The sequence below is a fragment of the Lynx rufus genome, unplaced genomic scaffold, assembly GCF_022079265.1.
Source record: "Lynx rufus isolate CCGP_SWC_20201006 ecotype Redwood Valley unplaced genomic scaffold, mLynRuf1.p SCAF_2, whole genome shotgun sequence".
NCBI lineage: Eukaryota > Metazoa > Chordata > Mammalia > Carnivora > Felidae > Lynx > Lynx rufus.
The window spans coordinates 219,898,836-219,921,325 of NW_025814834.1; the positions used below are offsets into that span (position 1 = coordinate 219,898,836).

At 57.0% G+C, this 22,490-nt stretch overlaps 1 protein-coding gene across 1 annotated transcript in view; it reads right to left on the minus strand.

Annotated features, from left to right (window-relative positions):
* Positions 1-2,581: 2,581 nt before the first annotated feature.
* The window catches only part of AJAP1 (adherens junctions associated protein 1), a 75,974-nt gene continuing 56,065 nt past the window's right edge, over positions 2,582-22,490 (minus strand). The window contains exons 6-8 of the mRNA XM_047082404.1: positions 6,796-6,883; positions 4,420-4,662; positions 2,582-2,651 (exon numbers count right to left, since the gene is read on the minus strand). Coding sequence (XP_046938360.1) covers positions 2,582-2,651; positions 4,420-4,662; positions 6,796-6,883 — 401 coding nt within the window. The remainder of the gene's footprint in view (positions 2,652-4,419; positions 4,663-6,795; positions 6,884-22,490) is intronic.

The following is a 22,490-nucleotide window of genomic DNA, read 5'->3' on the forward strand; positions in this document are numbered from 1 at the left end:
CTTCTCCGCTCGATGCTCATGTCTGGGCATTAATTGCAAGAATCAGGGATACTTAGAATCCGAATGCTTTTCTCCCATTGAGTGATAAACAGTCTGTCCAGCACGTGGAGACGGAATCTTTAAGCATTTATCAAAGGCTAACAAGACTGTTTGCATAGCCCTGCTGGTCTGCGTCTACCGGAAAAGAAGGTGGCCGGAGCTCCACAGGTGCATGGCGGCCTCAGGGCAGGTCCTGACGGCTCTTCTCACCTCCCGACACGGCCCCCCTGGGATCCAGAGTGAGTGGGTCTGGTCTTCGGACACACAGGCATCCTCTCCCGCCAATGGAGGTGGTCCTGAAATAGCTCCTCGGACGAGCTGGCAAGTGGGGTCCAGACAAGTGGGGTCCAGACGCCCTGAGAGGAATGTGGTCCAGGCGGGGCCCGCCGGGGAGTGGCGGAAGGGGAGTGCCCGCCAAGCTTGCGGGGGGTCCTTCGATGCCCCGTGTTGCTTGAAGAGAGAGCTGAGCCGAGGAGACAGCAAAGCTTTCTGGAGCAGAGGAGTAAATTAAAGCACTCTTTCCTACTTTTTGTTTTTTTAAGTCAGGGCTACGGCTCAGTGCTCAGGGTGCATGAGAAGGCTGTAGGCTCAGGCTTCCGGCACTCAGGAGCTCGTCTCTCGTCTGCCTGGTTCCCACGCTGCAGAATCGGGCTGAAGGTCCCAGGAGGCCGATTTCGTGGGAAAGCCTACCTTCGTCGGCCACCAGCTCTCTTCCCGCATGGGGCCGGGCAGGGGGTGGCACGGGGGACAGACAGCTCATAGCACGGGGGGCACAACCGAGGCTCTCGGATGGTGGGCAGAGCCAGGCCGCCTTGGGTCGGACCGGCCCCACCACGTGCAACCTGACTGAACTCAGGCAAGTCACTTAACTGCCTCGTGCCTGTTTCTCCTCTGTAGGTGGCACTTCCGGGAGGACAATATGAATCTCTAGATGGAAAGAGTGTCCCGTGAGTGCCCCCTGAGGGTCCACATTAGGGAAACTGACCCCCCACGGGGGCTGCCTGGAGGGTAGGGCGTGCCCACTGCTAGGCTCTTGAAGGAGGGGAGCTGGGGTCCTGACGTGCAGGGACCAGGTCAATGTCTTATGCTCGCAGGCATTTGTCAAATCCTAAGAGGCATGCTGGAGACCACCGGGCCATCCTGCAGAGGCTTCACCAGGCCGGCGGGGACCCCGCTCCTAAGAAGCAGCTCCCCGTTGCCAGCCTGCCTGGAGCTCCAAAGGGCGCTCTGTCCCTGGCCTTAATGAGGTGAGTCACGACGAGGCAGACGGAGGCATGAGCGTCTGACGGATGGGCCTCGGAGGCGCATCTGGCTCTTGAATGGTCGCGGACGAGACTGCGCTTTCCCTAACTTGCCAGCACGGTCTCAACAAAGGCCGTTTGTGGGGGGCGGGGGGAAGGGAGGGGTGCTTTCTTTTCTAATCTAATTACGTTTCTTTGCCCGTTGGCTGAACATCACGCTAAGCAGGTCATTTTGGCTTCGGGACAGGAAGTGAGGGTTGGAGATTTGATTTGGAGCAAACACTCGATTCATTAGGGCTGGATTAGCACAGATTTCCCCCCCCCCCACTCCTATTTCTGATGGTTCCCACAGGCCCCCGTCTACACACAGCCAGCCGAGTTCTTGGAGGGGCACACGTGTGTCCCGAGGAAACACCTTCCTGCCTCTGCCCTTCTGCCCACTCTGACCACGAGCCCCGCATGAGGAGGTGAGCGGAAGAAGCGGTATTTTCAGACCCCGATAACCCATCCTAGAAACTGGGTCCCCTACTCAGGGAAGGGATATGATGTCACAGAATATCTGTGGACGAGAAAAACCCAGCCTCAAAAAGAAAGACAAAACCAAAGAGCCCAGCCCGCGGGTTGCGTCTACTGAACTGCGCGTAGAGAGCGTGCAGTCATGGGGGCGAAATGCTCTTTCTCCCCCGGCAGCCCGAGTGTTCGGGAGATTCGGTGCAGAAGAAAGCAATTTAACGTTAGCATTAAAGTTAATATCACTGAAAGCAAACCAAATGTTCCTATTCAGCAGAGCATGGAAAATTCATCCTGTTTTGGTGCCGGTCCCTGGCTTCAAATTAGTAGATGTCTCAACCCTTTGCTTGCTTCCTTTATCATTTGCCTTCTTATCTCTTATTTTTATATTCCAAAATTATATTTTAATTCTGCTTTGTGCCCTCCCCCGTCGACGTACAGACATTCGATGCAGGTGTGATACCTGCCCGTGTGGCCGCTGCCCTGGTCTCTGCCTGCTGAGCGGCCGGGTTTCCCTGCTGGTCCGCATCCCTGCCTGTCTGTCCCTCCCCTCCACTGGGGCATTTCTAGCAAGTGAAGCAGAGAGACCACAAGCCCAGCCCTCCGGCTCGCATTCATGACGGCCACACCACCTGCCATGTCCAGAAGGCCTCCCACTTATCCCGGGGTTGGGGAAGGTGAGGCAAAGGGGAAAAACAAAATCAGTCAACGTCCAGAAAAAGAGGTACATACCATAAAATAGACACATGGCGTCTGCCCTGCCCCCAGGAGGTACACAAGACTTCGGCCAGTCAGCAGGAGATTTCAAACCATTTCTCAGACACAAAGGCCACAGGAATAAGATGCCGATCAGAGGAGGGTCTGCAGGGAGCAGAAAAACGGGCTTGCGTGTGCCGGTACAGAACAACGGGCAAGCCGGCCGGCTCAGGCCTGCCGCCGATCACCGGCTTCTTGAGTCACAAAGAACCCAGGAGATGTAATGCTCAGCTTGGACCCCCCCACCGGTCTTCGGCAGGAACGGGAAACCCCCCACAACGGCCAGCTGACACTCACTTCCGCCCGGGAAGGCCTTGGAGGACACACGGCCTGAGGGATCCGTGTGCAGAAGGGAGCTGGCATTCTAGATTTCAGTGTTTTAATTGGTAGGACAAGGGCAAAGCTTAGGGTCTCCGCCTCTGAGGGCAGAGATAACACCCACTTTACTGCACACGCTGGAGCGCGGGGGGGCCGACTCCGGAAATGGCTCTCCTGTCATCCGTCACCTTTGAGACCTGAGCCATCGTTTCCCAAGGCCAGTGAGACCCAGCAGAGCGTGACCTCAGGCCCAAAAGCAAGAACCCGCTCTATCCAACGCTTCTGAGCCAGGGCTAAGAGCGCCAGCCGCGCCCACACTGCACGTGGACAGGGCAGGGCCAGAGGGGGACCAGTGGGAACAAGGATGGCCAGTCGGCGACCCTCCATCCCCGCTTCCCCAAAACGGAAGCTCTGGTTGGCCGGGATTCACAAACTGACGCACACATGTTCACTCGGTGAAATGCTTTGAAATGCTTTTGCCAATTCTTTGTGAACGAGGCCTTCGGCAAGGCTGGTAGGCAACCAAGGAGCTCCCCCAATGTCGCCGAGTGTAAGTGCAGCGGGCAGAGGACACCCCTGAGACCCTGCTCTCTTCAGCGGGGAGAGGAGCGTCTCAGGGAACATTGGGAAGATCGAGGACTCCCACGCAGAGGTGCAAGACAGGAGCTTCCGGAAGACCCACCTGTTCTCACGGCCAGGACAAGGTCCCGCTAACCATGGGCATCACAGCTGGACGTCACCCCAGTCTCCTTGACCGTGGCTCTGGGAGGAAGGCTTTCGGGCCCTCGGGCATTTACTCCTAGCTGCTTTTCCTGCCGCCAACAAGGGGTCCCTCAGGTCCGTCTGCTTTCTTACTCATTTCTTCCTAAGACTTTTCAGTGGTTGGGAATTTTTTTTTTTTTATTTACAAAATGATGCCTAAGTGTATGCTCGCTTAAAAAAATAGCTTGTTGATGTTTTAATCTAATGCCGGATAAATCCCTGGAAGCTGACTCAAGGGTTTCTTCAATGTTCCCAGGGATGGTTTTAGGGTCATGTCTTCTTTGAAGGATTACACATGATTAATAAAAAAAAAGAGCATTTAATAACCCAGAGTCTGGTTGGTGTTTGCTATTTTGGCTAGATGCGCTGCTGACGTTTTATTGACGGGGGCTCTGAGACGCTGGCGGTGGGCTGCGGGAGAGGGTGCGTGTTGACAGGGGGGCGGGGGGGGGAACGTGTTGATATCAGAAGGCCCGGCTCTGTGAAGCCGGCGGGATGCCCACTCATCTGCCACCACATGCTGTCCGGGGTGGGGAGGCCTTCTGCCCGCTCTCCAAGGGTAGGGTCTGGAAGTGGATTCCGGATGCTGCCGTGTCCTGTCTCTGGGTGGGGAGACCCCTCTTTATGTCTAGCCCGCCCCTCTTGTTCCGCTAGACCAGCTGTGTGCATGTGCTCAGCCCCCCCCCCCAGAGACACATGACGGCTGCCCCACACAGACCCACGGCCCCTGTGACGACACCGTCCCGCCAGGAGCCTGTGGAGGCGGCAGGCACCGGCCCAGGCCTGAGCTCACCGGTTCCCGTTAAACGTGGACTTGTACTCCCCCGTCGGATGCAGCGTCTCGTCTGCGTACACGGGCACGGCCGTCCGCACACACTCGTGGGAGCACTGGAGGGTCTCGTTGTAGGCCGTGAAGATGTCCAGGCTGCTGGGCACCCGGGCAGGGGTGAAGTCCGTCAGGTTCTGGCAGCTCTCCTCCTGCTGGTTGATCTTCCGCTGGTGGCTGGTCCTGCGCGTGTTCCCGCTTTGGGCACAGCTGGAAGAGAGCCAAGGCGACGTGGGGGCGGGGCGGGCCGGTGCCCAAACCCAGCGCCTAAACTGTGGAACCTTCCTCTCCAGGCATTAATTATTCGTCGTTTAATATTAAATGGTAATTTCCAGCCTCTTCGGAAAGATCAACCACAATCAAACAATCAGCTTGCTCTCCCTTTTTTGTTGCTGTTGTCGTTAATAAAATCTGAATTGTAAATGTGGCCATTATGGCAGGGCCGCTTACGAGGTAAGTGGCTGAGCTGGGTTATCCCAGAGCTGAGGCCCTGTCTGGCCAAAGGATGTCACCCAGGCAGTGGTGTGGATGCAGTTTCCCCACGAATGGGTACGGGTAGGGCTGGTCTGGTGGTTCGTGCTGGAAGGGACGATGTAACTATCTCTGGGGAGAATCAGTGAACAGGGAGCCTTGTGCCTTCAGCCCTGCCCCCGCCCAAGCTCCCAGTTGGGGATGAAAGCTGGTCGTCCATCCTTCACTGCCGCCACCAGGTCTATGGAGAGGACTGTTCCGCACTCCCCATGGATACTTCCCTGCTCCTCTGGTCCACAGAGCCTTCCCAACACTGTCAAGGACGGACATGGGCATCCCTCCCTTGTCAGCCAAGGTGTCTGACCCAGAAGACAATTGGTGACCCTCTCAGTCACTTCTTGCAAGTCACAAGAAGGATGAGTAGAAGCCCCATCCCCACGGAGGAGGGCAGCTAGGAGGAAATTTGGGGAGCCCCCAGTTGGAGGAACCTCATCAGGGCACCAGTGCCCCATCTCCCCATCCCTGCTGTGCTCACAGCCAATGCAGAAGAAGTGGCTTTGAGGGGCGAGTGTCACGGTCATGCCCTGTCTCGGTTTTCCAACAAGAGGAGCCCTGCTTCCCGATGCAGAAGCCCCACCCTGTAAGCAAAGGTAGGAAGAAAATTGCAAAAGCCAAGGGACTCCCCCCCAAGGTCACGGAACCCCCTCATCCACGGCCTGGATTGTCTTCCCCAGGAGGACTCTCTGAGGCTTTGCTCTAAACCCCACTGTGGGAAACCAAGAGGGAGCTGACCTGTTTGTCACACGACGGGTGACAGAGTCCTGCCTCCTTTGGGGGCAGTCAAGAGGGTCGATGGGATTTGCCCTGCCATGCACCCATGCGCTCCTGGGCTCCAGAGTCCCTTCTCTGGCCAGCCATCCCCTGCCCAGGACTGCCCTGTGGCGAGCTGAGTGCGGTCCTCATCACCAGTCCCAGAAAACGCCTGGGGTCTAGGGTTCGCCAGCCTTCGGGAAGCCTCACTGTTCTCCGCGAGGTCGGCTTTGGGGGTTGTGCCAAGCCCCTCCTTCCCACCTTTGCTGACCCTGGAGACGGGCTTTCTCTCGAATTTCCGTTGTCTGGACACTCGGGGGCGGCTGCCACCCATGAGCCCTGTAGGATTTCCTGCACCCGCCGGCAGCAGGGGGATTATCTGGGTGTGTTACTCTACCAGGGACTTTGAGCTCTGATGCTAAAAGGAGGCACATTTGCTGGAGGAGAGGCTGCAGGCACACGGGGCCTCGGAGGTGTGTGTTCAGCAGGGTCACCCGGCAGTGCCCCGATTTTCCCAGGGGTGTAGCAGGTGCATACACCCAGCAAGGCCAACCTCAAAGTAGGCCAATTTCCAGGAGGAAATAGGCAAAGGCAGGCGGCCTGGAGCAAGGCAGTAACCTAGTTCAGCAGACACAGAGCGGCGGCAAGAAGAAGGAAGGATTCAAGGCGGCTGAGCCTGGACAGCCAGGGGCAGCGAGGGGTGGGCACAGATCCTCCCAGGCCACCAGTGTCGGGTGGGTGACATCGCAATTTACACACGAGGGCAGAGACAGACAGGGACAGCTGCCACCTGAGAAACCGTCACGGAGGCTGGGCTCGCCCGTATTCTGCAGAGAAAACCACGGTGAGGGGGGACACTCCCCAAGGGCTGTATCTGGGAGCGCAGCACCCGTGGCCGGCCAGGCTGCCCCGGGGCCGACGGGGAGCAGGGCGTAGCGCCGGGTTCTCTGACCCAAATGAAAACTCAGTGATGTGGGACCGGGTTTGAAAAGTAGGAAAGCCTCTGTGCACACTTCCCAGGGGACCCCCCATTTCCAGGCCAGAGGGGCCGAGGAGCCTTACCAGTTTTTTAAGACAAGAGTTGTAATCAGAGCAGCTATGACCATGATGAGGGAGACAGTGATGGTGATGATCTGATGAACAGCCAGACCTGGAAGAGAGGAAGTGGGGGGCAGCCGTGAGACCAGGGTGTGAGCAGAGGAGCCCAGCAGGGGCAGGGCCCTGTTCCTGCCAACTCAGGTCTCTCCTTCCCCAGGTGCCCTGGCTACCAGCGCTGCTGTCACCTGAAGTCCAGGAAGCGAGGCCCCGGCCCCGGCCTCTCTGGGTCCCCCAGCTGTGACCGGGCCCGCGGGCAGCTGTGTCCTTTCTCGCACCTACCTGCCGAGCCCGCCACCTGGCCCAGGAAGGCTCTGGCTGACGCATTCCTCCAGCCCCTGTCACCCCTCCTCCCACCTGGGTGAGGGGCAGCACCTCTGAGCAGCAGCGCATTTGGCCTGATGCAGGAGGAGCCAGGACGGCCCAGGATTTGTTGGGAAGGTGGGGGACAGTGAACGTGGGTTGGCACCCCCCGGCAGACTCAGGGGTACTTGGATCGCTGGGGTGGTAGGAAAGGCTCCCACTTCTGGTGCTCTACCTGAGGCTCTTTTCCTCCTGACAACACATCTGTCACTACCTTCCTAGAACACGGACACTGGGGGCAACCTCAGCAGACTCCACTGGTCCGTAAAAGCCACGTGCAGAGGCCTTGTTCTCCTCCAGTCAGACAGAACCCTACCTGAGGAGCCAGGCCGTAAAGGTCCCGGGGGCTCCGCACCGAGCCCTGCACGCAGCAGCGTCTTGCCCCACCCAAGTGCCCGTTTGCCCTGTTGTGTTCTTGCACCTGGGTGTTTAAGCACCTGCATCTCTCCACTGCTGGTGTCCATCTGCAGAGGCCCACCTATCACCCCAGAGGGACCCAGCAGGTCCCGGGGGGGCGGGGGTGGGTGAGAACAGCACGTGTGTGTGTCCCAGTGTGGAGGATCTCAGAGTAGAAGATTTTTCTGGCGGTCTCCCAAGGACACAGTCTCGCAAACAGATGTTACCTCTCTACCGAATATGATCCTCGTGGGGGGAATTGCTAATAAATGATTCAAAGTTGGCATGACCAGAAAACAGGCTTTCTCCTCCCGTTTGCCCATCATCCGGGATATTTCTGTTTGTCGTGAGGGATTCCCGTCCCGAGCCCACAGGATAAGCACCACTAGGAAAACTGGAGAAGGCACACGGATTTGGTACATGGAAGTCACGGACTTCCCCTTATCTATTCTTTTATCCACTGATTCGAGAACCAGTTACTGAGCACCTCCTGCATGCCAAGCAGTGTTAGTTCTGACCAGCTCGGCCATGGTGCCCACCTGGAGCTGCTCTAGTGTCCAGTTTTTAAAGTGGCAGCATTCACTGCTCGTTCTGGACGATGGCTTAACATACACCTATGCCCAAGTTGTGGCACCTGCTATAAGCCTTTGGGCCAGTTTACTTTCTCATCTAAGACTGCCAAGTCAGCTTTGCAATGGAACTGATAGCTAGTTATGCCACAGGAACCACCCTCTGTCTCACCAACAATGGAATGCCCACCAGCTCCAGTAATCCCTAACTATTCAGCAGCTTCCCCAACACCCAACCGAGACCTTGTTGGCAGAGGAAGGGTTGAAAAGGATGCTGATGGTGAGTGATGACGATGATGGTGATGGTGATGATGGTGATGATGATGGTGGTGGTGACAGTGATGATGGCGATGGTGGTGGTGATGGGGATGATGGTGATGGTGATGATGATGGGGATGGGGATGATGGTGGTGGTGATGATGATGGGGATGGGGATGATGGCGGTGGTGATGATGATGGTGGTGGTGATGATGATGGTGGTGGTGATGACGGTGGTGGTGATGACAGTGGTGATGATGGTGATGAATGTGGAGATGATGAGAGTGATGATGGTGATGATGGTGGTGATGATTATCTCAGGCATGCTCAACAAGTTGTAGCAACTGTCAGATGTGCATGATCCCATTTATTCCTGATAACAACTCTCAAAGGTAGATACTGTCAGCATCGGTCATGGAAGTGAAAACTATGTGGGCCAGTTTGTGTAAGTTCCCTGGATCACATAGGGTCTATTGGCTCCAAAGCTCGTAATAAGAGCAGTAGTATATGATTCTGAGCTCAGATTTCATTCATCTGGTTTTGCTCTGACCTTCTTGAATCTCAGTCTTGGTCTCCTTTCTCCCAAGACTGAGGCTGGCACCTCTCTAATCTACATTCCTGGAGAAGAACATTCGTGGAGGCAGGCTCTTGAGCCTCATCATCCCCTCCACGGATAGATCCCTTGGGAAGTGCTCTGGGTCCATGCAAAAAGCTTCTCAGGTGTTTGTTGGCAGGTTACACCCCAACTCCCATGGCAAGAACTGAGTCTTCGTTTCTTGGGCTAAACCCTCCATCTTGTAGGTCAGGCGAATTCAACTTACGAAGGCTAGTGATATAAAAGAATACCCTGAGTGGGTGAGCCAAGAGGAGCAGCAGGGGCTGGTTGAACTTCCAGGTGAGGCCTAGCCGGAGGCACTGAGAGCCCTTTCAAGAGCAGAGCTCTGTGCCGTCCTTTCCCCAACATCTGCAGGACCATGGGAGGCATAGGGCACTGCCAGATTTTGACCTCTCGTCTTCCTACTATGGGAATTCTGTTGCGTTGAATATCTTCAGTGATAAAGTCCTTGGAAGAGAGGAGTTCCAAGACCAGCCACATCTTAGATGTTTGACTGCCTCCCATTCCCCCTGTGGGTTAGGATGGGAAAGCATTGATTCTCCCAGTCTGATAGATGTAAGAAACTGAAGCCTGGGGGAGAAATGGTTGCTCAAGGGCCCCCCTCCCTCACTGATGACTCTCAGAACAGAAGATCAGCCCTTTGCTTGAGGTCCTCATAAGTCCCTGAAGCCCCTTAAGAAAGGGTGTCATCATCTTTACATCCACCCCTAGCCCCACGCATGCTCTAACACAGTCCCTTACAACTGTAGCTATGGGGCACATTACATTCATAGTTGAAAAGTAGAATATAAAAATGAAGGGAACAGGGAGAAAGATATAATCCCAAGGTGTGCCTTGTTCTGGAGGCCTTTCTTCTGACTTCGGTGTGAAATTCCTCCATAGAACTGACCAAACTAAAATCTGGCAGAGATGATATATGGGTTAATATATTACCAGCCAGATCATCTGGGTAAAAATACGACAATAATAGAATGGCTATGCTTTCTGGAAAGACTTCTCTATGCCAGGCGCCTTGCTAAGTCTTCACACATGATCGATTTAATCCATCAGCATCCTGCACTTTTTCACCTGCCTGACCAACGAGGAGCCTGATGCTGAGGAGTAAAGTGACTTTCCCATCATCACTTGGCGGATCCAGGATGGAAGGCAATTCTCTGCTCCAGGGCCTCAGAGAAAATAAAATATCTAACGCCAAACTAACCCATCTGTGGCCACATTCTGGTCATAAAACTGGCTAGAGGCAAACATCTGACTACTCCTCACATACTGCCTTTGCAAGGCAAACAGCCTTCTGCTTCAATGCCTGGCCCATAGGTCTTAATGGGCCCCTGGGCTCATGCACAAAACGTCAATGGCTACAAGACGATCCCATAGACCCCATACTCATGATGGCTGAACAAGGATCAGGCCTTTTGACATGTGGCAAGAATGACACTTGTAAGAAGCAGTTTGGAAGACAGAAATCCATAAGGATGCCTCCCCTCGTTTCCTTTCTTTGGGAGGTCGGCTACTAAGAAGAGAACAGAACAACGTGTGAGAAGTGGTTCCGTGTCAATCATCTGCCCTGTTATGTAGTCCTCTCCAAACGCCAGCCGTCCTTCCTTCATCTGTGTAAATCCCTGTAGTCTGGCCATAAAGGGGCAGAGAGTAAATATTTTAGGTTTCGCAGGAAGTGTGGTCTCTGTTGCAACTTCCCAATCCTGCCATTACGGGGCTAGACCAGCCACGGCCCATGTGCCAACCAATGGGCGTGGCTGTGTGCCAATAAAACTTTATTTACAAACACAGGCAGCGGCCAGATTTGGCTCATAGGCTATATAGTTTGCTGGGCTCTAACTTAGGTGAATAGCTGAAGGTGGTTTGTCTTACGAATTAATGAGAATATATACCTGTTTTGAATGATTGGTTAAAGCCAGGACTCCAATGGCAATCCTTTGGTTCTGAAGACTAGAACCTTCCTCCTCCATCTTCAAAAGTTTACTGAGTTCTGAGAATTTCACTGGCCAGTTTCACCCCGCTGGGTTTGTCTGTGTGAGGTTGGCTTGAGAATAGATCATGATGCATGACAGTTCCCTTGAGAACTCAATAGATTGGATTCTTGGTGTTTGGACACCAAAACTCAGGGAGAACGTTACCAATGTAGTCCCTCCGAGGACCCGCAGAATTATTTTAGCCATATGTCTCCATTTCCTCCATTGGGGTAGAAAAGGAGCCGCATTTTGTGAAAAGACAAGAACCTTCAGATCACAGAAGTGGTGTATGGAGAGGGACCTTTCCCTACTGGCTTTCCTCACCCCACACAAATGACAGGGTTCTTAGGAGTCTCTCTCCCCCGATTCTCTCCTTCCTCACTCCTTTCTGCCGATACTTACACCTTAAATAATGTCCCCTCTGGTCAGGTCCCTTGTGGCCATTGCATAATGCAGGCAGGAACATCTGTCCCCCAAACCCCACTGACCCTGAACAGGGCAATGTTAGTTAGTAGAGTATCTACAGCCCGCTGTGAGGGAAGCTGCGATCTGGCGAACAATGATGTTACCTTAAGGGAATGTGCACTCTCCACCCCCCAGAAAAGCAACAAAACACAGACTTTCTCCCCGCTATTTACAAGGTCACCATCGAATCCATCTTCAAATGCTCTGCAATTCAGACCTGGTCCCAGAGTGCACGGCGTGCTGTGCGGGGGGTTCTTGCTTCCCCTTCCTGACAGGTGTTATTGTTCCTGCTAATTTAGGGGCTCTTTCTGCTCCTGGTAATTGCCACTGTATACTAATGTGCTAGGAATCAGCTGCCATCCAGATAATGAAAAATTATACCTGGAATAATGGATGGGGACAGATGGATTAGCGAACTCTGCATCAATCAATAGGGCTTTTATGGTTATATTTGTGGTGTTTTGTAATAAGATCAGGCCCTGGAGATTGATGTGGGCTTGGTAATCTATCTCCAGGTCTGGATGGGTTTTTGATTAAATAGAAGCTGAATCGCACACAGGCCACTGTCCGCGACAAAAACAAAGCCATCGAGGGCCTTCTTTCCCACCACTTGAGGGGCGTGTGGGCACATCCGGCTGGTGCACTTGGGCGGAGGCAGGAACGATGGCCCTGGAGTTTGCTGAGGCAGAGGGACGGCCCATCTGTGCTGACAGCAGCTCATTTTATGATACAGGGATCTCATGCGCTTGCCCTGCGGGGACAAAGACCTGTTGGCCAATGGATCCAGGGACGCCTGTCTTCAAGGGCTTGACAGGTGAGAGGCGACAGGGTTTTCCAAAGGGCCAGTCGCACTGCAAAAACACCATTCCTTTCCACAGAGGCTGCAAAACACAGAGTGCACGGCACATCTCTGACAAAGTCTCTGGGAGTACGGGGACACTCACAGCATCCCCTGCGGGATGGGGGAGAGGCCGGCCCAGCTTTCTTGAGGAGCAGGCGCTCTAGGGTCTGGGCTCATTCTGAAGCACCTGGCCACCTGACGGGGCGGGGAAGGCTGCTGAGGGGAAATGCACCTTCCCAAACCAGGATGGTCCAGAAAAACAAGGCTACCAGCTTTTGTGGCAAGGACACCAAGGGGTGTGTCCACACGGTGGGCGATGAGCCAAGACCCTGTGGAAAGCAAGCTGCCTCTCATTGAAATTCTCTCCAGCCGCGAGCAGGACCACCGCCTAAAGAGAACAGAGTCCGCCTCTGGAAATGGCTGTGCTAACACCTCACGATAACAGGGCGGAGGCAAGTCCTCGAGGAATCAAAGGACCCAAGTCAGTTTGTCCTCAGCCGGGACATCTGGCCACAGCCGGAGACGGTTTTGGTTGTCACACGGAGGTGAGGGGTCGATCCTACTGGCATCTAGCGGATAGACACCGGAGATGCTGGCAGATGTCCTACAGAGCACAGGATGATCCCATAAGAAGGGATGATCTGGCCCAAAATGTCAAAGGTGCTGAGTTTACTCACTAAAGGAAGAAATGCATGAATGACACCAGGAAACAGGTGTCCCCCATATGAACCCTGGATGGTCACACCCTCCAAACTGACTTGCTGGGACACCATTGCTGTGGCGGCCCCTCGTGAGTGGGTCAGAAATGTCCCGACCACACCCCACGTAGCCACAAAGGTGAGATGTGGCCCTTTGCCCATCACGATGTCCCCGTTCTCCCTCAGGTACTTCCTTCCCAGTAGCAACGGTGAGGCTGGGGGAGGATGTGCGGAACTGCCCTCTGGCGTCTGCTGTGGGTGAACCCACCTCGTCACGCTCCTCAGTGGCGGTGGATGCCTGGCGGTGTTCTCAGTGAATCATTCACGCACAGCTCCCACAACCCAAGAGGTGGGTGCAGAGATGTTCCCCACTTCTACAGGGAGGTTGGGGGACTTTGTCAAGGTGGCACAGTGTAATCTGAGAGGTCCCCAAGACCACTCTCAGGTTCACAAATTCACTCAAAGGACTCACAGAACTGAACGAAGCATTAACACTCAGCTTTGGTTTACTACAGTGGGAAAAAACCCACAGATTAAGATCAGCAATGAGGGGGGGGGCAGGGGGCAGAGTCCAGGAGAGGCCAGGCAGGAGCCCACAGCCGTCCCCTCCCAGCAGAGGAACGTGGGCAGCCCTACCTCCCACCAGTGACGATGCCCGACAACACGCGCAGAGTGTCGCCAGCCCGGGAAGCCCCCTGAGCCTGAGTGTCCAGTCTGTGCAGTGGCTTGGTCATGTAGTCGTGGCCGGCCCGACGAGCCGACACCCTGTAACCCAAGGCCCCCACCGTAAACCACATTATTAGTGCAGGCTATCTGGTAAACCAGGACATTCTTATCAGGGAAGACATTTGGAAGGCTTACGGTGACCTCCCAGGAGCTGGGGTCAAGGTCACTCCTTTGAGCAAAGCTAATCCTTTAGTGCACATACAGCTAAGACCCAGCAAACCCGTGACTCAAACCCCAGCAGGCCTGGTCTGGGACCCATGCCTTTAGCTGCTCTCCTGCACAGCCCGCTGGAGGACACTGGCTCTTTCCCCACGGGGGATGGCCAATGGCCATGCTGCTATGATCTAGGGAGAGCCTAGGCATCAGCATGCACACCCCACTGGCTAGGGTCCCCCAAATTGGGTTTGGTCTCCTGCCATCAGGCTCAACTAAAGCTGTCCCATCCACAGATCAGCTACCTCGAGGAGCAAATTCCTCACACGAGGAAACTTTCTCTGCATTTGAAGACTCCCCTGAATTTCAGAGCACCGTGGGGAGACAGAGGGAGCTGGGGGCCAAAAAGATCACACAGCCTCTGGGTCCAGACTCCAACAAACACACTGGAGTCCACGGAAAGGGTGGGATGTGGTGGGCAGAGAGGCTGGGAAAGCCCATTCACTTCCAGTGGTGTCCTCATTTTATGGATTGAGCTGTGTCTCCCCAGAACTCATATGTGCAAGCCCTACCTGCTGGTGCCTCAGAACGTGACCTTATTTGGAAACAGGGTCATCGCAGACGTACTTAGTTAAGATGAGGGCACACTGGGGTCAGTGGTCCTAACCCAATATGACTAGTGTCCTGATAAAAAGGGGGGATTTGGAGACAGACACGCACACAGGGACAAGGCTGGATTCCCGCCGTCAGGGCCCACGAACCACCAGAAGCCGGGACGGAGGCTGGGATATCCTCCCCTGGAACCTTCGGAGGGAGCACGGCCCTGCTCTCAACCTCTGGCCTCCCGCAGTCTAAGGCAGTAAAACCCTGCTGTTTCCTCCACCCACTCAGGTATGTTGTTGCGACGGCCCTGGGGACCGAGTACACCTGAGCTGAAATGCTTTGTGCTTTGTGGAGGCCCAGGAGCCTCGGGTGGGGCGGGGGCGGGGGGTGGTCAGGCAGAGCCACGGAGGCCCTGGCTGCACTTCTCAAAGCTGTTTGATCCACCAGACAGCGGACTTCAGCCAGCCCCAAGACAGCCGGTGCTGGCACCTGAGAGTCAGGACCCAGGACAAGCAGCCTGGGCCCTCTGCAGTGAGATGGACAGTGTCACAAGACCCAGGACAAGCAGCCTGGGCCCTCACCCCAAATTCATGTGCACTTGTGCAACCTCAGAATGTAACCTCATTTGGAAATAGAGTCTTTGTAGATTTAGTTAATTACTTCAGGATCTTGAAATGAAATCATCCTGGATTTAGGGTGGGCGGTCAATGCAATGGCTGGTGTCTTTCAAAAACGCCGAAGAGGGCACAGAGAGACATGGAAAAACTCCACATGACAGCGACGTAGAGGGCAGAGGGGTCAGGAGTCCAGAGTCAGGAGCCCATGGCTGACAGCAACCAGGAGAAGCTGGAGGAGACACATAGGACCCTCTTCTAGAACCTTCAGAGTTCTAGGACCCTCAGGCCCTACTGGAGTCTTAGTTTTGGCTTCAGGCCTCCAGAACCTCGAGAGAACAAATTTCCATTGCTCTGAGCACCACCCCCCCGCCAACCGCCGTGGGCTTCTCCCTGGCGGCCCTAGAGGTTCACATACTTGCTTGGCCTCATGATTCTCTCTCAGCAGAGTTAATTCAGAGGATGCTGGAACACCGTTAGCCGTGTGGCTGGCGCACAGTAGGCTCACAGCAGGAGTCTTCCCCGTGTGGCCGCGAGCCGTGCTCCTCCTCCCTGCACACACACGAACCCCACCCCCCAGGGCTTGGTGACAAATGGGGCTGCGGTTTGCCTGTCTCCCCCTCTCTGGGGTCCCGGACACCACGCTGAGCAGAGAGGCCTTGAAGCAGAGGTCAGAAAACTGGGGCCTGAGGGCCGACGCCAGCCCCACCATCTGAGTCTGTCAATAAAGTTTGATGGGCACGTGGCCTCATCAAATTCCCGGACATGATGTCTGAGTTTGCTCCCGTGCCTCCAGGACAGGGTCCAGTCGTGTGGCCTGGAAGCCTAAAAGAGCTGCTATCGGTCCCTTTAGGAAAGAGTTGGGGACCCCTGCCCTAGAGGGCCCCCGAGAACTCCACAGTGGATGCTGCTGTGTGTGACCGGCGAGGACGGGGGCGAGGGAGGCTAGGGAGAATGAGGGCTGGCCTTCCATGCCCCTGCCCACCCCTGGTCTCAGGGCCTCTCCCGCCGTAGGACCCCACGCACAGGGGCCCCTCGTGGAGGACAGCACAGGCTGGATAAGCATCTCCGAGCTAATTTACCAGCTCCAAGAAGGGGTTACGCCGGGAGGCCAGGCCCCATCCATCTGGTCCCTCTGACTCCCCTTCACTGCGCAGCAGTGACCAGGATGCTGAATCCTGGCCCAGGAAATGTGCCTCCCGCCTTGGGCTCTGGGGCCTCAGAGGCCGGCTCAGACCTGCTCACTCACAGGCAGTGTTTCTGAGCAGAAAGGCCAGTCCCGAGGGAAACACAACTCCCTCCGCACAGAGGTTGAGATTCTCAACCTCAGGGAGGCTTTCCAAGCATGAGCATCGCAGCTTCTCCAACCCGCCTCTCTCTGCCCTCTCCCCAGCCTTGCTTGCCAGTGCCTCCCAGGGTGCATGGTGCATGGGCACACACAGGCTTGCACGCACACAGGCACCCCATGCATGCACACACACGCACACACAGGCTTGCACACACACAGGCACCACACGCACGCACACACAGGCTTGCACGCACACAGGCACCACACGCACGCACACACACGCACACACAGGCTTGCACGCACACAGGCACCACACGCACGCACACACAGGCTTGCACGCACACAGGCACCACACGCACGCACACACAGGCTTGCACACACACAGGCACCACACGCACGCACACACAGGCCTGCACGCACACAGGCACCACACGCACGCACACACAGGCTTGCACACACACAGGCACCACACGCACGCACACACAGGCCTGCACGCACACAGGCACCCCATGCATGCACACACACGCACACACAGGCTTGCACACACACAGGCACCACACGCACGCACACACAGGCTTGCACGCACAGAGGCACCACACGCACGCACACACAGGCTTGCACACACACAGGCACCACACGCACGCACACACAGGCCTGCACGCACACAGGCACCCCATGCATGCACACACACGCACACACAGGCTTGCACACACACAGGCACCACACGCACGCACACACAGGCTTGCACGCACACAGGCACCCCATGCATGCACACACACGCACACACAGGCTTGCACGCACAGAGGCACCACACGCACGCACACACAGGCTTGCACACACACAGGCACCACACGCACGCACACACAGGCCTGCACGCACACAGGCACCCCATGCATGCACACACACGCACACACAGGCTTGCACACACACAGGCACCACACGCACGCACACACAGGCTTGCATGCACACAGGCACCCCATGCATGCACACACAGGCTTGCACACACACAGGCACCACACGCACGCACACACAGGCCTGCACGCACACAGGCACCCCATGCATGCACACACACGCACACACAGGCTTGCACACACACAGGCACCACACGCACGCACACACAGTCTTGCACGCACACAGGCACCCCATGCATGCACACACACGCACACACAGGCTTGCACGCACACAGGCACCACACGCACGCACACACAGGCTTGCACGCACAGAGGCACCACACGCACGCACACACAGGCTTGCACACACAGAGGCACCACACGCACGCACACACAGGCCTGCACGCACACAGGCACCCCATGCATGCACACACATGCACACACAGGCTTGCACACACACAGGCACCACACGCACGCACACACAGGCTTGCACGCACACAGGCACCCCATGCATGCACACACACGCACACACAGGCTTGCACACACACAGGCACCACACGCACGCACACACAGGCTTGCACGCACACAGGCACCCCATGCATGCACACACACGCACACACAGGCTTGCACACACACAGGCACCACACGCACGCACACACAGGCTTGCATGCACACAGGCACCCCATGCATGCACACACACGCACACACAGGCTTGCACGCACACAGGCACCACACGCACGCACACACAGGCTTGCACGCACACAGGCACCCCATGCATGCACACACACGCACACACAGGCTTGCACGCACACAGGCACCACACGCACGCACACACAGGCTTGCACGCACACAGGCACCCCATGCATGCACACACACGCACACACAGGCTTGCACACACACAGGCACCACACGCACGCACACACAGGCTTGCACGCACACAGGCACCCCATGCATGCACACACACGCACACACAGGCTTGCACACACACAGGCACCACACGCACGCACACACAGGCTTGCACGCACACAGGCACCCCATGCATGCACACATACGCACACACAGGCTTGCACGCACACAGGCACCACACGCACGCACACACAGGCTTGCACGCACACAGGCACCACACGCACGCACACACAGGCCTGCACGCACACAGGCACCCCATGCATGCACACACACGCACACACAGGCTTGCACACACACAGGCACCACACGCACGCACACACAGGCTTGCACGCACACAGGCACCCCATGCATGCACACACACGCACACACAGGCTTGCACGCACACACTGAGCTTACTGCTCATCTCATTCAAAAACAGAAGCAGCTGATACTCAGCTTTGAGCTCAGTAGCCAACATGGAAACGACCCACTTCCTGGACTTAACTCCCAAGAGCACTGGGCCATCTCAGCAAAGGACGGCGGTGAGGAAGGAGGGTGCAGGGGGAAGCCAGCATCGCTCCTCGCTAACGAGAGGTCGGGGGCTGGGGAGGGACGCCCCCGTGGTGCCCATCAGCCAACCTCAGACCAGCAGAGGCGCTTCTGTGAGGAGAGCAGCCACGGTTCACCGCCGTGGGCCTGGTGGCCCGGGCTCTGGGGCCCACGAGTCAGCTGCGGAGTCTGTGGCTGGATTAGTCACCAGGGCCACTGGCACCCGCCACCGGGACGGAGTCCGCATTTAGCCCATACAGTGGTGAATGGATCGAACCGCCAAGCAAACAGCACGCGCTCCCCCGCAAAACCTGGCTGCCCTCCCTCTCAGAGCATCCTCGCCATGCGACCTGGATATTCCCGTCCCCCAGAGGACGCGCCAGCACCGCCGTGGAGCTCTGGATTGGGAGCTGGCGCTCAGTGCGTGTGCGGAGGGCAGTGGCTCTCGCCCTGCTTAGCGTCACTTACGTGGAGTGTGGGCAGAGGCTCAGGCCGCCTTCCTGGTGCGGGACGGCTGGTGCTGGGCGTACCAGCTCCGTGCGTGGCCTGGAGCGGGTGCCTGCTACGTGCATTCTAGATAAAGGGACGGACCAATGCCTACTGTGTATCGGAAAGCCCAGCAGGCGCACCATGGCCAGATTCCCACCCGGAGGCTGGTCCTGGAGGCCTGAGTCCTGCTAATCTTTCTAGTTGGGGATCTCTTTAAAAATACGTTCCCTGTGCCCCCAGACGCCTACCCAAGCCCGAAGGACAGGGCCCAGACTGGAGGGTATCCACTTCCCGTGGCTTGTGCACTTGTCTCCTCCTGATTCTCAGTGGCATCTCAGCATGTTGACTGTGGCCCAGGACAGAGATGCTGTCTAGCAGCCGCAGGGGCAGGGCAGAGCCTGGCAAGTCCTCTCGGGCCTGCAGGCAGAGACACAAGGGCCGAAGAAGCGGTTCCCAGATGCCGGCCAGATAGCAGAGGCGGACCCTGGCGAGAAGACCCTTACCTGTCGGTGTGTCACAGGTGAGGACAGAACTATGGGACGGTCACAGACGTCACCATGAGCTCGGCCGCGCCTAGAGCGGGCTCCCTCGCGTTCTGTCCCAGCACGGATCTGAGGCTCTGAGCCACCTGCCTCCTGAGCCGTCTGGAGGCCAAAGAGGACACACAGGATGCCCCCGCCCGGCGCCCGGGGCAGAGCAGGTGCCATCGCGGCTCCTGTCCGGGGGGTCTTGGGCAGAAAAAAGCAGTGTTTGGATGCAGCCCTGAGAACCTGATTTCTGGTGGAAGCTGCCCCTACCCACCGGGGTCACTCCTGAGGGCCGTCCCAGGGGAGCCGTGCTGTCGTGGAGCAGAGGCACGTCAGTGTGCCCTTCAGGAAGAGTGAGGCAGAGGGGACGTGTCTCTGCTGTGCCCACAAGGACCTCAGACAGCCGCCCTATCCTCCCTCGTCCCCAGGCTGGGTCTGACTGCCCCCGATGTCACATGATGGAAAAGTGACAGTGTTACGTGTTCGTTCAACAGCTGAGGACCTACTATGTGCAGACACAGGCTAGACACTAAGCTGCAGCCCCGTGCCCACCACGTGCATGTCGCAGTCTAGGGGCCGGAGGGGCAGGCGCCAACCATCACGCTCGGGAGTAAACGTGCATTGTGTCTGTGACAAAGGCTTCAATGGCAAGAGGTACCATGATGGCCCAGGATGGAGGCAATCAGGCAAGACACCCGGGGGCCCCAAGTCTTCACCCCGGCCTCCGGCCACACTCCTGGCTGCATCACTTTGCAGTGTCCCCCACCCAAGGAGGGGGTGACCTGCCCCAGCAGTCGCCTCTGGGCCGTGCCTGGGGCACAGGCTCGTTCACACGTTTGCTGTCACCAGGAGAATGTGCCGGGCCCAGACGCAGCAGGTTTACACCCTGAGTTTGGTGCTGTTCGTTGCTGGGACGGTAGCTAACTGATACTCTCAGTGAAGGGGGAGGGCGGTCTTCCAGGCAAAGAGAAGGAACCGCACGGTCCAGGGTCACAGGAGACTGCCAGGGAGGCCCCAGGACACAATACAGGAGATGACCACTCCCTGCGGGGCAGGGCGGCTTCAGGTCCAGAGAGCTCAGGGTGTCAGACGTTAGCAGGCGCCACATCTCACTCACTCTGTCGCCATGTCCCTGAGCAGCTACTCACATACGAGCCACGGTCCCAGGGTCTCCCCTTGGAAACTGAGTTCTGGCACACAGGACGCAGAAGGGATACGGGACAGACTGGGTTTGCTCTGTAGAAGAGAAGAGTTTCGGGAGGTGTCTGTGGGCAGCGGAAGGCACCCACCCGCAGGGGCTAAGGGGGATGCAGACCACGGCCCTCCCCAAAGACGCTTCTCAGCATTCCAAAGCGAGAGTTTTGTGCTGTCGTTGGAACCGGGGGCTCCGTGCGGGAAGCTGAGCTCCCCGCTAGAGGCCCCTGACACACGAGCTTGAGAACTGTCTGCTAAAGAAGCCTGTGTCCTAAAGTTGGTTTGACCCAGCACCCCCCGTACAAGCCGAAACAGGAGCCCTCCTCTTGCATCACGTGCATGTCTGAACCCCAGGCGGAACCTGGTCCCCGTGGAATTCTGCAGCACACAGGCTCGGACAAGCCTCTGCTTTGGCGATCGGAAGTCAGAGGAGGGCTGTCCACGACCTACGAGGGCTACGAGCACCACCCGGAGCATCTGGGGAGCACTGGTCCTGGACTCGCTGTGTGGAGCTCCGGCCACCGCCGAGCGGCTTCCTGCGCAGCCAAGCCCCTGACCTCGGCTGGCATTTGCTGCAGGGCCCTGTGGTGGCCACCGCTCGTCTGCACGCTGGCGGAGCTGGGGAAGCCCGTCAACAGCTGCCTTCCAGGGACTCGGCGAGCTCAGAGTCAGGCCTTTAGGGTTGAACCGAGCCCAAGGGGCAGGAAGGGAGGGAGGGTCCGGCCACGTCCCTTCAGAGCACAGTGCAGCTTGCAGACAGAGCCCAGTGCTCAGCTGGCCATCAGCTCTGCCTTCAAAATTCACTGACAATGTCAACGGAGCCAGCGGGAGGGAGATGGCTATCCCTGCGTTCCATTAAAATCACTGCGAAGCCCTAAAGTTTGAGGAAATTGCAATGCAATTTGGATGGGGCGGGGAGTGTGGGAGAGAAGTCCACCAGCTTCCCGCAGGGGTGCTCTGAGCACTTTTTAAAAGCTTCCTGCTGGGGAATATCGTTAATCCCAATGGCGGCCACCGGTTGCATGCTGCTAACTACCATTTTATTAAAAACAATAAACAGACAAATACGTGTATTCAACAGGCCCAAATACCCCCTTCCCCCACCCAGGGGTCCCGCATGGCCAGCCCACTGCCCTCAGGAAGTTGTCTGACCCCCTTCTCCCACCAGGAGGGGGCACTTAAGAGTCACTACTGTCCCCACCCACCCCAGCTCCAAGGCAGGGCGACCTGTCCGGACAGCTGGGAAGGGCAGGACAGGATAGGCCCAGGCAGTGGTGGCTCCGGGCACTGGTCCCCGCAATGCCAGGAGAGCAGGGAGGAGGGCCTGAGGGGTGGGAGGTGCAGGGGAGGGGTGGCACGTGGTGGGAGACGGAGGCTGGGGAACAGCTGCCCTTTGCTTTGACGTGTGGTCCTGATGACATTTGAACCCATGATTGCAAGACGGCCTTTCAAAGCCCAAGACTGAGGCCCCACCAAAGAGAACAAGCAGAAACCACCTCAGTCTGGGGGATCAGAAGCCAGGAACTCCCTGCGAGTTTGGAGAACAGAAGAGGCGTTGTTGTCCCACC